We start from the raw sequence: 17,299 nt of genomic DNA, 5'->3' as shown, positions 1-17,299 counted from the left end.
TTCTCTTTACTTCTGAAGTTTTTAGTGAACGGTTGTTGTAACCTCAGAGCTGCTCCGCATCACTACCGATGGAGGAACGGAGGCGTCTCATCCAGCGGCATCTGGACCTTTTAGCGATCCAACATGATTGATGAGAGTAAAAGCTCCCAAAAACAATCTGAAATTTCATAAAAGACCTCCTGAGAGACAGCTCCAGTCAGACCTCAGCTTCCGTTGGCTTTATTCTTCATCTTGTTATACTTTCAGACACACGGAGGATTAAAACTGTCTCCTGGGGAAATAACAGAAAAGATTTTGTGATAAGGAGGATTTTTTTTCTCTGCTGCCTCAGGATGGAAGAACTATGTTTGTATAAATGGGACTAATGTGGATCATGTACTGGTTTTGTTTTATTTGGGTTGTAGGACGACTGCAGTAAAAGTTCCCTGAGATGACTTTGCTGTTCGTGGAGACTGTATGAATAAAGGGGAATTAAATACTGCGATGGACAGGGGAGCTGTCCGGGATCCACCCCACCTCTCGGCTGAAGACTGCTGGGAGAGACTCCAGCTTCCCGTCATCGTACGAAGCGGTTCGGATAATTATTGAATGAATAAAGAAATATCAGATATATAAGTAACATTGATAAAAACATGTCCATCTACAAGAAACAAAACAAAGGAGAGTCTCAGAAATAAGTGAGAAATAAACAATAATCTAATCTGTGAGCTAAACTTTTAACAACGGTGACAGTATTTGTCCCTGTGTGATGCCGGGATTTACAGTTTTTCACACGCTGCCGACATTTTGGCTCAATTTCTGCCATTTTTCCTAAAAATCTCCAGGAAGCAGATCAACGTCTTCATCACTGTTCAGCCAGGAAAGTTTAAAGATGAAGCTGTGAATACAACGAGACCACATACAGTTGCTGTTTAGTTTCAGTAACTTATCGAAATGAAAATGAAATAAATAAAAAAAGTGTATATTTGTTGAAGCTCATTATAATGGATGAACACATTTATCTGAACATAAAGGAAACGTGGACTGTAGGACAAACCTTCCAGTAAATAAAACCATTTTTAAAGCCTACAGATGTTTTAACATCAACTCAGTCATTTAAATAAATTAACATTTTTACATATTCATTAAAAGCTAAAGATTTAAAAATATAGGTTATGTGAATAAATAAATAAACTTTTTTTTTAAATTGATAAATTATTTAAAAACTCCTACAAATAAAGTTAATTAAATAAAAAAAATCTATTTAAGTTTCCAATTTAAATAAAAAAAAAATTTAATGAATAATTAAATATATCTTTTAAATTCTACATATTTAAAAGAGAAAAAAAAGGAAAATAATTTCATATTCATCCTGTTTTGTCACTTCGCTGCTTGTGTTCTGCAAGTCTTTTTGTTCGGCTGTTTAGTTTGTATTTTTTTACGTCCGTGTTATTAATGAAATATTTGGACATTTTAACATGCAGCATATTGATGGTGTGATAATGAAACACAGCAGCCAGTTTGTGCAGAAAGCGTTGAGCTGCAGTCCAGGAGCGACATGTTGCAGCCATGTTGCTTCAGACGGATTTCAGCTCCTCTGACCTTTCACCTCTGATGTACCGGAACACAGGAGTGTGTGTTTTATTCTTGTGAGGAGAGCACAGCTGCCCCGAGTCACACACTCTTATCACATCCTGCATATGTGTGCGTTTAATCCCCCTGAACTGGAAGAGGTTTTATTTGTTTTGGAGGGGGCGGATCAGACGTGCATCATCACCCTGACGCTCTTTACGCTTAAAGACGAATCCAACAGAACAAGATGTGAAGTTTTCTGCCGTTTTCACCATTTTCTAATTTTTAAAAGACAAAACGATGAAAGAAAAGCAGCCTCTCCTCCACCACTCCCCCCGGGATGATCGGTGTGGACAGAACGAGCTCCTGTCAGAGCTGATGCTGCACACGGAGCCAGTCGTAAACATCCAGCTGAAAGCCAGGATTTTAAATGCTTCACATATTTCTGCCATAATTACTTTGGTTTTCAAGCCAAATCCACTTGCAGATCATCTAAATGAACCGTTTCAGCTGGATGGGGCCCCCTTCCCATTAAATATTAACAAAAACTAAACAGAATGATGAACAAAAACCCGTCAACAGGGCGGCAATGGTCGGAGTTTTTGTGCTCTGTAGAATTTTGCAAGAAAAATGAACAATTTGACCAAATATTTAATTATTTCACCTGTAAAACTGGTGTGAAGTGTATAAAACGGAGCAGCTTAGTCCCTAAATCCACCATCTCACATGCCAGATATAAAATCAGACAGTACTGTTCATTTTAATAAAATCCAACCTGTTTGTTTTTCCTCATAAATAGCCGTTTGACAGCTTTATTCATCCTTTGTCCCAGAGTCTACACTGAATTTAACCTTCTTCTGAAGCTTTCTATCGTCTCGAGATTCAGTGTTAGAAGTTCCTCAGAGATGTTTCACATGTAAATAAAACTAAAATTATACAAAGATTAAATTAATGGTGAATCTTTGAGAAAGAATATGTAATTAAATGGTGGATAATTCTGAAAAGAGCTGCATAAACGGGATGTTTTTGTTAAACCGCTGCCATCAGACTGCCATGTGCAACGTGAGGAAAATGAGCTGCAGATGCTCCACATCCCTGCTGATGTCTGCTTTTTGTTTCACCATGTTCTCTTGGAGCAGGCAGACCGGATGAGTCGGAGGCCGTAAACCTGCAGCTTAGATCTGGTCCAGCTAACGGCTGAAGCTCTGGACCAGCAGAGAAACCTCCCGAGTCTGAGCGGAGCATCAAGGCCACAGATTTCCAGCGTTTTGTGGCGACTGGAGCCGACCGGCAGCGAATGGAGCAGAACTTTCCTGGAGCGTCAAGCTGTGAGTCGACAACTTTCAAGTCCTGATCCGCATGTCCGTAAACCGCCTCCGTGTCCTTCTCCTTCCTGTCGTAATGCTCTGTCTACCTGCTTCTAATGAGGCCCTGCAAACATCCATCTTTCTGCTGCTCAGTAAAATTAGCCCTCCATCCCTCCTTCACTCCATCCCTCCATCCCTGCAGAGCAGGCGATCCTCTTACAGGCTGATTAAAGAGGATTTACTGCTAAATATTCTCCTTCCTCCATAACGAGCTCAGCGCCGCCTGCTGACCTCCTTCTCTCCCTCTTTTCTCCATCACAAACTTCATTTTTCCTTTATTTCCTCCACACTTCCTCTTATTTCATTTCTTCCTTCCATCCCAGCTTGTTTCCTTTCTTTTCTTACTTTATCATCTTTCTATCCCTCCATCCACCTTTTGTTTCCTCCTTTTTTTTAACTTCTTGGTTACTAACTATTCATTGTTCATTTCTCTCTGGTTATCTCTCGCTCTTTCCACACTCCAAGTTCCATCTTCCCTTCTTCTGTCCAGATTCTTCTTTTTTCCTTTCCAGCTTTCTTCTGTTTTCCTTCCATCCTTCATCCTTTTCTTCTGCTCCTTCCATCACTAATCCTTTCTTTCTCCGTCTTGTGTAAAAATTAACAACAAACTCACATTAAACTCTAACTCACCGCGTGTGTTTGTGTGGGAGAAGAGTTTTGTTTCCATGGCGATAGACAGAGGTTGTTTTTTTGGGGCGGTGGATTTGGGAGGGGGCGTTGCCATGGAAACTTGGCCCAGCCAAGCACATCCTCCTGTTCTCAGACTAGCTGGTGCTAACTTTCCTGAACATTAGGGTGACCAGGATGTTACGTCAAGATGTTGACATCAAAACTTCTAAACCGTAGTTAACTTTCTCTTGACGAGGCCATTTTTTTTCCTAACTGTCTGAAACGACACGCCTAAAATAAATCAAGTATATCTTCACAGCTAAAAGACCTGCAAATATAATCCTGGTCTATTAAAAAAAAAAAAAACCACAAGACGAGCCATATGACATCACTACAAAGTGTCAGAATCAAGATATGTCACTTTGTTAAAGTAAATTCACCTGGAATGCAGTAGAAATATAAACGTCATCTCCTGCTGTGGGAAAGGACGACAGCAGCTGAGTTCAGGCAGGAACGTGTGATGTACCGACATGTTTTCTACAGGTTTTAACAGAGGTGTTACACAGACATGGACCCCAAATTCACCTTAGAAACACCATGAGGGTCCTCATCGTCATGAAGCCAAAATAGTTTGATAGGAAGAGTCAATACCTTACTCGAAAACCTTTTTGTCATCTCCAAGGAAACTACAAAGCCGTCATGATTCGTTTCTAACAGAGGCAGAGTCATAGGACACTTTTTTTTCCTCAGATGGTGGAAAAAAACAGCAAAAGACAGACATGATTTGGAATTCTGGCTGCTAGCTTGCAGAGTTTTTGTCCCACAGAGATGAGACAGACATTTTGATAACCAGCAGAGTCTCTGCTTTTATATCGTGCCTAGTTTGTGTGGTTTTGGGCAGAGAAATGATCAGAAGCCTCCCTGTGTATGCGTGGGTTCTCTCCAGGTACTCCGGCTTCCTCCCACCGTCCAAAGACATTCATTTTAGGTTAATTAGTTACTACAGATTGTCCCTACGAGTGAGAGTGTGTGTGTGTGTGTGTGTGTGTGTGTGTGTGTGTGAGTGATTGTTTCCCCCCAGGTGGTCCTTTGATGGACTTACAACCTGTCCAGGGTGTACCTGCTTCTTGACAAATCAGAGCTGGTATGACTCTAGTTTCCTGCGACCGTGAACCGGTCGAAGTGGTTAAGCAAATGGACAGATGGACTGATCAGAAGCGCTAAGGTGGACCGCCACAGACTGTGTATAAAGAGATGGACGGAGCCTTGGTGGGCGGTTCCTACCGTCGCCATCTTGGCAGCGTCATGCCCGTCATCTCGCCCAGAAAATACAAATATGGGCAAAGAGGTGGAGCTGAGAGGGGGGCTGTGAGCTTCATGGTGGATGATTGACATTGAGTGAACTCTGAGCTTTCTGTAGCTAAGAGCTAACCGAGCTAACCCGGAGATAACAGCAGCTAACCAGCTAACGGAGATAAGCGGGCTAAAGCTAAGTCACGATGTTACGCGGCTAAAAACCACGGTTGTTCTACGTTCTTCTGATTCGAAGTGGTAGATCAAAAACCTGTCAATATAAAGGACAGGCCCCTGAATATGCCGAACTTTGAGATTAAATTACTTTTAAACAGGCGAGTTAGAAAAGAATTCCCTCCCCCAACAGTTGTCATGAAGGTAAACCTGACCTATTAAACCTAAAATGGATTTTTGAACCAGGCTGTAAACATGTTTATTCCTGCTGTAAACATGTTTATTTCTGCTGTGAAGTTGGTCTTTTTAACATGGGAGTCTATGGGGATTTGCTCTGTTTTGCAGCCCCTAGTGGATGAAGGGGGAACTGCAGTTTTATGCACTTCCACATAGACTTCACTTTTAACCACTAGAAGCTTCGTCCATCTTTCATACACGGTGTAAGGTGGACCGTGACGTTCCCATATGACTGCTTGGACCTGTGTGTGGTCGGGATGCAGATATGTGATTATCTTTAAAGTTTCTTGCCATCCTTTCGGCATGTTTGGTGTTACCATTACTGCTTTCTATAGTGCACAAAGATCTTCTGTGCTGCACGTATATCACGCTGCCCTCTGTTCAGGAGCCCCAGTCCAAAAGAAGTAAAGTTAACAGGATTATGGGTAAGAGAGAGATGTAGAGTGAGAAGAGAGGAAACCAGAAGGGGTCGTGGTACCTCAGAGCCGTGTCGGGGTGAGTGTCCATGTGAGCGTCCAGATCCAGTCTGGAGCTGCAGGTCTTGAAGCAGATGGGACACGTCAGCAGCTCCTCCTCCAACCCCTGGATCGCCAAGGCGTCTTCAGCTGCTGCGTCCTCCGTCACCTGAACACACATCGAGCCGTTACGCCTCCTCATCCAACACAAGCGTGCTCACGCTGAGGAGCAGGAGGAGGAGTTGTACCTTCTTGCTGGGCGGCTCCTCGCCGTTCTCCTCCTCAGGACCCTGCCTCCTTTTGACGGATGGACGGCGGCGTTTGTTGGGGGAGGGGGGGCTGCTGACAGGAAGTATGCCGTTGGTCGGGTCCTTCTCGTGGATCTTCATGTGTCTGAGAGACAAGACAGGAAGTGAGTTTGACAGTTTATTTTCCGACAAATTCATCTCAGCATCTGCAGGTTGGTTCAGTGGTTCGATCACCAGAAGGAATTCCTCTCGCTGATCCCAGTCACCCAGCTGGGAATGTTACTGGAGGGGGCGGGGCTAACACTACAAGTGTGTTTGTGTGTTTATAGAGGTGGAAAGTGTGCAGGTTGTTAACACTCATACTGATGATTGTGTGTTTTTCTGAACATCAAGCAGCAACAGAGAGTCAGGTTTCATACTCCAAGCAAGGAAAGGAAACAAGGAAAGGAAACTAGGTAACAAATGGGTGGAAAAGAGGGCGGAAGGAACAAGGGAAGAGGAAAACATGAGAAGGAAATAAAGAAAGGAAAACAGAAATAAAAGACAGTGCAGGGAAAAATGAAGATGTGAAGAAGAAATAAAAGATGGGAACTTTAAAAAAAGGAACTCAGGAGAGTAAAAGGAAACAAGTACAGAAAGAAGAGATGAGAAGAAACAAGAAAAAGGAAGCGATAAATAGGAAACAGGATGAGAGCAGAAAGAAGTTGATGTGGAAGGGAGGGAGAAGAGGAGGTGATGTGAGCCCCCCCCCCCAATACGACGAGGAGATGAGGAATCACCGCTGTTACGAGTTATCATCTATTAATAGAGCCGACAGGCAGCGTGCTGGACGACCATAAGAAGTCCTGACACTCAGTCAGCAGATCCAGGAGCAGCTGACAGGAAGCCGTTTATTAACCAATCAGAACGCAGAGGAGGAGGCGCCCAACCAGAGAGCAAAGTCTGCTCGGGTCAAACCGCACGGTGACCCCGGAATCGACCAATCAGAGAGCAGGAAACATGCAGAGTCAGCAGAAACACAACTCTGATGATGTGCGTGTGTGGGTCGCAAACAGCTGCTTTACTCCACACACACACACACACACACACACACACACACACACACACACACACACACACAGAAAATGCACAACAAGCATGAACAGGAAGGACAGAGGAAAAGAGGGAGCAAGGAAGGAGAGAGGAGCAAAAGGAGCAAAAAGGAGACAAGGACGCTAAAATAGGAAACAAGGAGAGAAACTAAAACACCGCAGAGGAAAGGAAGAGGGGGAAGAGAAAAGAGGAGAAAGGGAGAGGAAAGGGAAAAGTATTAAAGAGGGGGAAAAAAATACTGAACAAAGGAAAAATATCAAGGAAGGAAAATGAGAAGACAAGGAAACAAAAAGTTGGGTTTAGAAAAATGGGAGGAAACAAACATGATTAAACAAGGTGAGGGAAAAAAAGGGAATGAGGACATTAGAGAGGGACTGCAAGGAAGCAAGGGAGTATAAACTGGGAACAAGGAGGTAAAGAAGAAGGAAGTAAGGAGGAAACAGAGGACGGGACAAGGAGAAGAAAAACAAGGAAGACGGGGAACAGAAAGAAGAAAGAAAGTGAGGAAAGCGGAATTTGAAAGAAATGAAACAAAAGTCAGAATCAAGGAGAGGAAACGAGGAAAACTGTTCAGGCAGGAAAGCAAAAAGAAGGGAATAAAAGGAATTTAAATGTGGCAAGGAAGTATAACAAGGAAAGGAACAAGGTGGGAAAGCATGACAGGAAACAAAGGATGGAGTCAAGAAGAGGAAACAAGGAAGAGAAAGGGAGGAAACAAAGGAAAGGTAACAAGGATGGGAGGAAAAAAAACCTGCAAATGAGATCTTTAAAACCCATTTCTGAGCTTCTGACGCAAAACAAACTCCTGCAACAGTTTTCAGCTTCCTGTCTCCTCTTCCTCCTCACGGAGCAGGAAAAACCTTTCCGTTTCAGAGGATGCTCTTCCTCCACACAGGCCTCCTCTTTATCTCCTGACAGCAGCCTGTAAACCCGCCTCAGAGGGAGACGCTGAAAGAACTTCTGTTTTCCTTCCTCTCTCTTCCCTCCGCCTGCTGTTTGCATTGTAAATTAGAGCTGCACCCATCGTCAACATGACTTTATTACTACGTTTTATAAAATTCGGAGACGGAGGAGAGTCGGCAAACCAGAACGGTGACTTTCTGCTCTGGTTGCAGCAGGACGGCAGGAAGTGAAGCTCGGTTCACTTCCTGCGAGGCAGAAAACCTGCCAGTTACCAGAAACGATGAATTCCATCTCAGTTTCAGCACTGACGGAGGTTTTCCTGTCTTTTGCCGTACTTCTCTGTGTTTGTGATCGGCCAAACGTTCGTTTACATGGTTACAGTTGAGACTCTGTGGCCAGTTTGTGCATATTTAGTCTGAACGTTGTCTCTTCATTGGTTGTCTTTGCAGCTGTAGTATTTTGAAACTCTTTCAGCTCATTGTGGCTGGTTTATTTCTTTGTTGCTTTGTATTCTGCAGCTTTCTGACCATTTGTTGCCTTGTTATGGAAACTTCGTTGTTTTCTTTGCACGTCTGTGTCTTCTGTAGCGACATTTCTTCAGGAATGTCTCCCAGCCAGTATGTCCATGTGGGGCCCATATGGGTTAAATTTAGGCTGCAGATAAGGATCCTGCGTGAGCTTGTCCACAGTGTCCACGGTGGCTTCACCTGTGTTCCAACTGGGTTTCAGCTGGGGCCCATTTAACCAGCCCACATGGGCTCCCAGTGCTCATGTAGCCCATCTACCTCTCTCATAGCTCTCATACAGCCCACATGGGCTTCACATAACTGTAACCACTTGGGGCCTGTAAAATTAGCCCAGTTCATGCCCACTCAGTACCCACATATCAGGGGTCTCAAACTCCAGTCCTTGATGGCTGCAATCCAGCAGGTTTTTGTTGTTTCCCAGTGTCCAGTGCACTCAAATCAATTTCTACTTGATCAAATGGGTCAAAAGGCTTCTTGTCATCCTCTTCACAATGACCCATTATTTTCAGTAAGGTGTTTTAGACCCATAGACTGTATATAGAAACATGGACGTAGCCTCCGAGACGTCACCCGTAGGTTTCTGAAAAGCTGAATTGAAGCTCGGTGGGCGGTTCCTACCGTTGCCATCTTGGTAGCGTCATGCGTGTCGTCTCGCCCGGAAAATACAAATATGGGCAAAGAGGTGGAGCTGAGAGGAGGGCTGTGAGCGTCATGGTGGATGATTGACATCTAGCAAACTCCAAGCTTTCTGTAGATAAGAGCTAACCGAGCTAACCCAGAGATAACAGGAGCTAACCAGCTAATGGACGTAAGCGGGCTAAAGCTAAGTCACGTTGTTAAACGGCTAAAAACCGCGGTTGTTTTACGTTCTTCTTACTTGAAGTGGGAGATCAAAAACCTGTCAATCAAAAGGACACGCCCCTAAATATGCTGAATATCGAGATTAAATTACTTTTAAACAGGCGAGTTAGAAAAAAATTCACTCCCCTCACATGAAGGTAAACTTGACTTATAAACCAAAAATGGATTTTTGAACCAGGCTGTAAACATGTTTATTTCTGCTGTGAAGTTGGTCTGTTTAACATGGGAGTCTATGGGGATTCGGTCTGTTTTGGAGCCCCTAGTGGATGAAGGGGGAACTGCAGTTTAAGCAGTCCGCATCGGCTTTACTGTCCACCGCCGGAGGCTACGTCCATCTTTCATACACGGTCTAAGGTAAGCCCAAAGAAACAATGAAAACCTGCCAGGTTGAGGGGCTTGCGGACTAGAGTTTGAGACCACTAGCCCAAATTTAACTCTTCTGGGCCCCACATAGCTGGGATTTGGGACCTGCAAGGGTCCTGTTCAACTCACAAAGTTGGGTCACAGCTGAAACCTAGTCAGAACCAACTTGAAACCCACCTGGACAAATACAGGTGAGGCAGGCATGGAAACTACAAAGAAACCTACATGGGACCCTTATCTGCAGACCACATGTCCCTTATTGGCCCCACATGGACATGCTGGCCGGTAGGTCCTCCAGGTCCACCAGTCTGCAGGTTTCAGATGTTTCCTGCTTCAACACATCTGGTTGAAATCATCTGAATCACCACACCAGCTTGTTATCAGGCCTCTTAATAAAACCATGTCAATCAGGTGTGCAGGAGCGGGAAACATCTAAAACCTGCAGGACAGCAGACCTCGAGGACTGACAACGGTTAACCCTAAATCCTTACTGTTTTGTCATCTCAAGTTATCATTTTGGGGTTTTTTGGGTTCATTTTTATCTTTGTAGTCTGCTTCTGTCTTGACTTGTGATGTTATAATAACTTAATTACTGTTTTGGGAGCTATTCTCATCATTTCCTTCAAAACATTGTTAAACTGTTGCCATCGTCACACCGCAGCTCCTAAACACTATCGACCTTAAGAAGAATAAAAACTGAATAAATAAGGAAAGATTATGAAAATGAAGGAAAAAAAGGAAGCACACTATTCAGCAGCAGAAATGTCAACACAAGACGGCACACAGAGAACTGTTGCAAAGGTTTGATGCTGATTACAGAGAAACGTGCATACTGCGAGAGCAAATCACAGACATCCAACAGATCACTGTGTGTCTGTCAGCCTACAGTCATTCCTCGCTGCCCACAGCTCCTCATACCATCACCACCGCCGGGAGACAGAAGACTCTCAGAGAAAACAGGCCAAACATTATGCTTTTTGTCTCAGAGTCGCCGCAAACGCTGAAATCTGGAAATCTTCAAGTGTATCAGGTCAAAAAACAAAATGCAAACAAATTCAAGAGATGTGTAGATTTCAGAGTTGTAGTTTGGGTTAATAAGCAGCTTATTTCACACGTTAAAGTCAGACCTGAAGTCATCTCTCACACACACAGACACACACACCAGAGTTCAGAGACCGTTGGGTCTGATGGTGGAGGCTGGACCTCACTGATAAATGACTGGGTGTTGCTATGGGTGTGTTTGAGTGTGTGTTAATAGGGGTGTATTGTTTAAAGTTGTCCTCTCACTTCCTGTGTAGCCCCCCCCCCCCCCCCCCCCCCCCTACACACACACACACACACACACACACACACACACACACACACACACACACACACACAGGACCAGTCTGGTCTCCCATCATGGCTGACTGGAGATCGGCTAACACGCCAACTTCCTCAGCCTCAGGTTATACTGAGTGTTTGCATGTGTGTGTGCTTATTGCTGATTGGATAACAGGAAGCAGGATGCTGTATGTGTGTGTGTGTGTGTTTTGAAGCACCTGTGCATGTTGCCGTTTGTGGTGAAGGTCTGCCCACAGATGTTGCATTTGTACGGCCTTTCCCCGCTGTGGACCAGCATGTGTCTGTCGAGCGACGAGGCCGAGCTCAGGCACTTCCCGCAGATGCTGCAGGAGTGATCTGTGGCGCCGGTGTCTGTGTTGTGCTGCGGGGGCGAGGACAAACTCGTTGGCTCGGCAACAACGTCTCAGATATGTTTCTTGTGATGGTGGTGAGGACTTACCTGTCGGATGTGCATGGTCAGCTGGTGTTGTGTTTGGCAGCTCTTGTCACAGAGCGGACAAATATAAGTTGAGCTGTCATCTTTGGTGTCCTGGGGGAAAAAATAAAATGAAAAATAAAAATAAAAATAAAGCAACATACAGACAAAAACAAATAAAATTTAAATTACGTTAAAAAAAAGTCAAAATTGAAAGGAATAAAAAAAAAAAAAAAAAAAAACTAAAAAAAAAAAAAAAAAAGAATAGCTAAAGTAAAATTAATTTCAAATAAAAAAAAATTTAAATAAACTAAAACTAAAATGAGCTTAAATAAAACAAAACTAAAAACTAAAACAAGTTTAAAATAAAATAAAATAAAATAAAAAAACAAAACAAAACAAAACAAAATAAAATAAAGTAAAATAAAATAAAATAAAATAGGAAACATTGGTGGCTAATTACAGGTAATAAGTTTCGTTACATCTTCATCAGTCGAAACTAGTTTGTTTTAGCTGGTCAGAAAGACACATAATTTTTTCCCATTTATTGAACGATGTCTTATGAAAAAAAGCAAAACCAGCAACAGTCTAACATAAAAAAAGGCTTTCTGTGCCACTAAAGTGATTCTCAAAGAGCTGAAAACTGAGTATGATCTGCAGTGTGAGGACATTTAGGGAAGGTGGACCAGAAGTTTCAGGATTAAAAAACTCAGGAGATCAACAGAATCTGAAAATGATGGGCTGAAGAAGTAGGAACAAATCCAGCGAAGACCTAAACCAGATCCTTAAAGATGCATCTGGACCCATTCACTGCTGGCTAAAACCTTATCACCAATAGTCTCAATGTCAGGGTGTCTGCCAAGAAGCCTTTCATAAGGAAGGAAACCAGTGAGAAAAGACCGAGATATGCCACATGACACTAGAACTGGACTGAAAACCAGTTGGAACAGGTCTGATGGAGGGATGAACACTCCCCAGACTTCAGCATTGTAGTGTGGAAAACATATGGACAGAGAACAAAACAAAAGGCAAAAACAAATACAAACAAGAACTCTGGAAAGTCCTTTAAGAAACCTGGAGAACTATTTCTGAAGACTACCAAAGCAAATAGACAAAAAAGGAAAAATCATCTAAGAGGGTCTAGACTGTGTTGACTAATTAAACTGGGAACTTTTAAAGTCTTAAAACTGGAAAACTGTTTTTGCCTCAAATACTTCATTTTTGTTTGTACTTTTCAGTAAATCGCTGCACCAATCAACGAGGTTCATGGATAAATATACTTACAAATGTTGGGTGTCCCAAGAACTTCACAAACCAAACAGGGAAATTAAAATCTGTCATATAAAAGTTTATCCGCACATCTTGACATGTTTTTGTTGTTTCGACACACTGCACCAACAAATGCTGATTACACCATCACTGAAAACTGACCGAAACCAATAAAATTACTCTTTTTTTTTCCTGGTAAAACACCACTATGAGGTCTTTTAGGACACGCCTGAGTCTGTCAAGGATAATGTGATCAAATTTTCACAACCTTCTCGTTGCTGAATAGCACTGGTTTGGAGGTGGTGGAACCATTTTGAACCATTAATGCAAATGTTTCCCAGTATGTAAGTCCATACGATGCAGTCATACGACCTGCTAAGAAATAGCTGAAGATTGAAACCCAAAACTGTGACTGTTTCTTGTCCATGGCAACAACACCAAAACTCATTTAAACAATACAAACGTCTGCAAAAGATGAAGATTTCCCAGAAACAAAGTGATAAAAAAGGGAACCTGTGTCTTTCCTGACAGTAATAATGATAGATTCTGACACAAAGTATGTGTGTCACATGGTCACACTTAACATGGAGAGCTACTCAGCTGTGTCCACAGCGGTTTGACCTGATGACTGATGTCTACTGAATCACTGCATCCAGCTGCAAAACCATAGCGACAGAGCATCACACACAAGTGTTTGTCTTTCAGTCATTCTGGGACAAATAAAAACATCATGCAACCCAAGGACCATGAACCAGAGTCCAACCTGAACCCTTAAACTTAGGGGACACGCCCAAAACTGAGGACTCCAGACAAAGTGAGAAACATTCTGAGAGCAGAAACGTCCTCGCAAAGGAGAGACGTCCTCACTATGCTGCTCTACTGATCTACTGTGGAATTCTTGAAGAAACAATCTTAACAAATTACTTGATACACACACACACACACACACACACACACACACACACACACTCTCCACTCAAACAGAACTTCCCTTTTCCTGCCTAAGCTACAGGAAGTGATGACGCGACAAGGAATGTCAGAGCGCATGATAGGAGGGGATAAAAGTACCACAGTGATGAGAGGAACAAGGAAGAACTGCAGCTCGCTGCTTTGGATGCACCAAAGATGGAAACTGAGTAAAGTCAGGTTGGACAGAGTGTGTGCTTGTCTTGCGTACCTGGGTGCGTCGTGCATTGCGGCTGGGCGGGGCTCTCATGGCGCCTGTGAGAGACTTGCTGGGTGAAGGGCTTTAAGTAGGAAATAAAGAACAGATTTTTCTTTTAAAAATTCGATTATTAATGTAGATTTTTTCCTTATTTTATGGCCATGTTGCACTTTAAATACTCAAAAACATTGGTTTGGTTTGTAAAAATTTAAGAAACCAACGTCACTATTTATATAATTCAAAGTCTGTTTGATTTGTCTATCGATTAAGTATGTCTCGTTTAAATCCCATCTGGAGTGATAACCACAGGGAATATTTTATCCTCCACCTTCCCCAGTGAGTTAATCCTGACTAAATGGGGACTTGTATGAGCCGACGTCCACATTTTACATGTCAAGTTACAACATCTTGTTATTAATATGTTAAAATTACACAAAAATTACTCATGAGATGAAAAAATAGAACAATTTCTATATCACACCGAAAGTATCTCAAAGGACACCTTAATATTCAGACTCGCAAAGACACAAGATAAATAAAAACATATAAAATAGCTCATTTCAAAAGAATTTCCTAAAGGCTACAACACCACCGCTGCTCCATGGTTACTTAAATTGATTGATTAAATCCTGAAATTTAAAGCACATCACGCTTAAAAGTCATGATGGATTATTCAATGTAGAATAACATCAAATTAGATTAATGAAATAAAAAATACTTTCTCTATCCAGTCAGGGACTCAAACGTCTGAGTCCCTGGTTGCTATGGTAATTCCCACCTTTTTTTTGGGCAGGATGGAGGAGAGAAGCAGCAAAACGAAAAACAAAAAAGCTAAACGTTAGCCAGAAATATCTTTATCCGTGTAACACTGTATATCTTTTTCACGCATACAGACCTTGTGCATTACTTAATGGTAAAAAAAATTGTCTCAAAACCCAGTTGAACACAAACTGAACCTTGTCTTCTGACCCTGATTGAAGCATTAATAGTACAATAATGTAATTTTGACATATTGCACAGTGATAAACAGTAAAAATACAAAAATATTTTTTGTTTATTATTTTTAAAAATTCTGTTAAAAGACCAAACAAAGACATTACAGTGAACAAAGTAGACTTTTCTCGTTTTATCTTCAGTCAGGCTCTAAAGGGTTAAAGGGTTTCTTTGACTGACAGAATTATGTGCGTAATGTTTCTGTTCTTATGTTTTATGAGAACAGACTGGGTGACGTTACATGTAAGTGTCTTGTTCAGACGTTACTGTGTTCCCAAAATCAGCTCAGGTAAGATAATATTCTGTTACTGTTGATATCCACAGTGTCAGTGAATGTGTCACGAGCCAAGACATCACAAACCTGTCATGGTAAAAGAGAAATGCTCCCAAATTTCATAGCATAATTTTGTTCTTTTAGAAATATGGTGAGTCATTAAATATGCGGTTTAAAGGCACATGACGTAACTTTATGGTCTTAAAACTGCGCTTTCTGGACTTGTTCGATGACACAGTGACATCTATCATGAGTATTCCTGGAGTCGCTGATACCCAGCGGTCCTGAGGCTGAGAAACCAACACTTTACAACTTTTACATGCGGGACACTGTGCATCGTTGAGCAGAGTTTCACTACATACCCTGGATGATTAATCAGATTTTAATCTCAGTTACGATCTGGGTTTTCAAAGATGATAAAAATAAATGGGTGTGATTATTTTCCTCTCTGCAGTTTCCTCTCCTGCTGTCTTCAGCTGCTAACCGAGCGTCTCTGGCGTTGCAGCTCTGTGCTGTAAACTCCTCCCACAGCCGCTTTGCTTTCATTCAGACACTGTTGCCAACTTGGCGACTTTCTCGCTAAATCTGGAGACTTTTTTTGTTAAAAGCGACAAATCTAGCAACTTTTACTGGAGTTATTAGAGACTTTTCTGGTGTCTTGGCGACTGACTTGAAGGCACATATTGTTCTGCAGTTACTGTAAGGAAGGAGCAGCGGGAGCCTCTCCCGTCCTAAAGCACTCCCAGGCGGCCAGTCTCAGTCGGCTCCGGCTGCAGGTCAATGTAGAATTACTGCAGTAGGTTGTGGAAGTTCACCTAAACATAGTTTATACCATTGTCAGTGAGAACTGGCTGCATTATTTTCCCTATACATAGTTCGGCGAGTTAAACACTGTAATATCCTCTCCGTTCCGGGGCGTTACCATAGCAACGCGTTAACCAGCTGGTTCAGATCAGCCGTCTTTTAACAGGTGAATGAGAGAAACGCGCTGCAGCCTGACAGCGGTTGTTTGGTATAAAACGTACATCCAGGCCGACGTAAAATAGTTCCTATCTAAAAGCGGATTAAAACAACTTGGAACTGTGAATTAGACGGTTATAATGCACGACACGGAGTTGAGAAAACCACGACGTGCAGCATTGTTTAAAAATACTGAATAATCGTGTTAAATAATCAAGATCTCAATTTCAGTAAAAATAATCGTGATTCTAATTTTTGTCATAATCGAGCAGCCCTCCTACATGCTAGAAAACATGCTGTTTTGAACACGCAACGTCACTGATTCAGCAAAGAAACGCGTGCCAATTAAAATAGAGAAAAAGACAAAATGAGTCATCATGAGATCGTCTTTTCCTGGCTGGAGAGAGCTAACAGGTGGATGCCGCTGACAGGGTGTGTGTGGCGGGGAGCATGAGAAAAGTTCTGTCACGTGTCTTTAAAGCACCAGAATTCTCCTTCTCGTCTGTAATCACCTGGGAGATGGACCAGCGGAGGAGTTGGCTGAAGGGACTCCACCTCCTGCATCTCCTCTGCCTCCATTTATGGTCCCTGCAGCTGCCATCACTGCTGACATCATGGCGTTGATGGAGGACAGGTCTTCCCCTCCTCCACCTCGGTCTCCATTTTGTAGCTTCTCCTCTCCATTTATCGCTCCCTCCGACACGCCGTTGATTGCTCCTGATGAAGAAGTTTTTCTATTAAATTTCTCTTCCACTTTACTGGATTTCATCCTGCAGATTAGATTTGCTTCATACCTTTTAGGTTGATGTGCGTTCTCTCCTCTTTTAGCTCCACCTCCTCCTTTATCTCAGTTTTGGCCCTCCCCTCTTCTTGAGGCTCCTCTATGGAGTTTTCCATGACTGCTGAAATAAATATAAAACATAGCACAAATGATCAAATACAGAAATTATAGCCTTTCTGTAATAAACCTGTCCAGTAAACTGATCATCATGTAGATAATCAGAACAAAACTATCTCATAGATGATGAACCCTAAGAGGCCAATCCCATCGCCAGTGACATAAATGACACAAGCGAATCAAACTACAGTAACTCATTAACCATTGGTGCAATTGATGTGATTCCAACAGATCTTGAAAGTCGAGGAGCGTAGCTTTCCAGTGATATGTGACGTAATATGGTACTAATGAGACTGCCTGT

At 42.5% G+C, this 17,299-nt stretch overlaps 1 protein-coding gene across 1 annotated transcript in view; it reads right to left on the bottom strand.

Moving 5' to 3' along the window:
* Window positions 1-16,975, bottom strand: part of rreb1a (ras responsive element binding protein 1a) — a 32,312-nt gene extending 15,337 nt beyond the window's left edge. The window contains exons 1-7 of the mRNA XM_079259772.1: window positions 16,895-16,975; window positions 16,613-16,817; window positions 13,886-13,955; window positions 11,464-11,553; window positions 11,222-11,385; window positions 5,935-6,079; window positions 5,710-5,855 (exon numbers count right to left, since the gene is read on the bottom strand). Of these exons, the coding sequence (XP_079115898.1) occupies window positions 5,710-5,855; window positions 5,935-6,079; window positions 11,222-11,385; window positions 11,464-11,553; window positions 13,886-13,955; window positions 16,613-16,716 (719 nt within the window). The 5' untranslated portion in view covers window positions 16,717-16,817; window positions 16,895-16,975. The remainder of the gene's footprint in view (window positions 1-5,709; window positions 5,856-5,934; window positions 6,080-11,221; window positions 11,386-11,463; window positions 11,554-13,885; window positions 13,956-16,612; window positions 16,818-16,894) is intronic.
* Window positions 16,976-17,299: the final 324 nt, after the last annotated feature.

The sequence above is a fragment of the Telmatherina bonti genome, assembly GCF_933228915.1.
Source record: "Telmatherina bonti genome assembly, chromosome: 20".
Lineage (NCBI taxonomy): Eukaryota > Metazoa > Chordata > Actinopteri > Atheriniformes > Telmatherinidae > Telmatherina > Telmatherina bonti.
The sequence above is the reverse complement of the archived record's forward strand: the minus strand, read 5'-3'. Positions and strand labels throughout refer to the sequence as shown.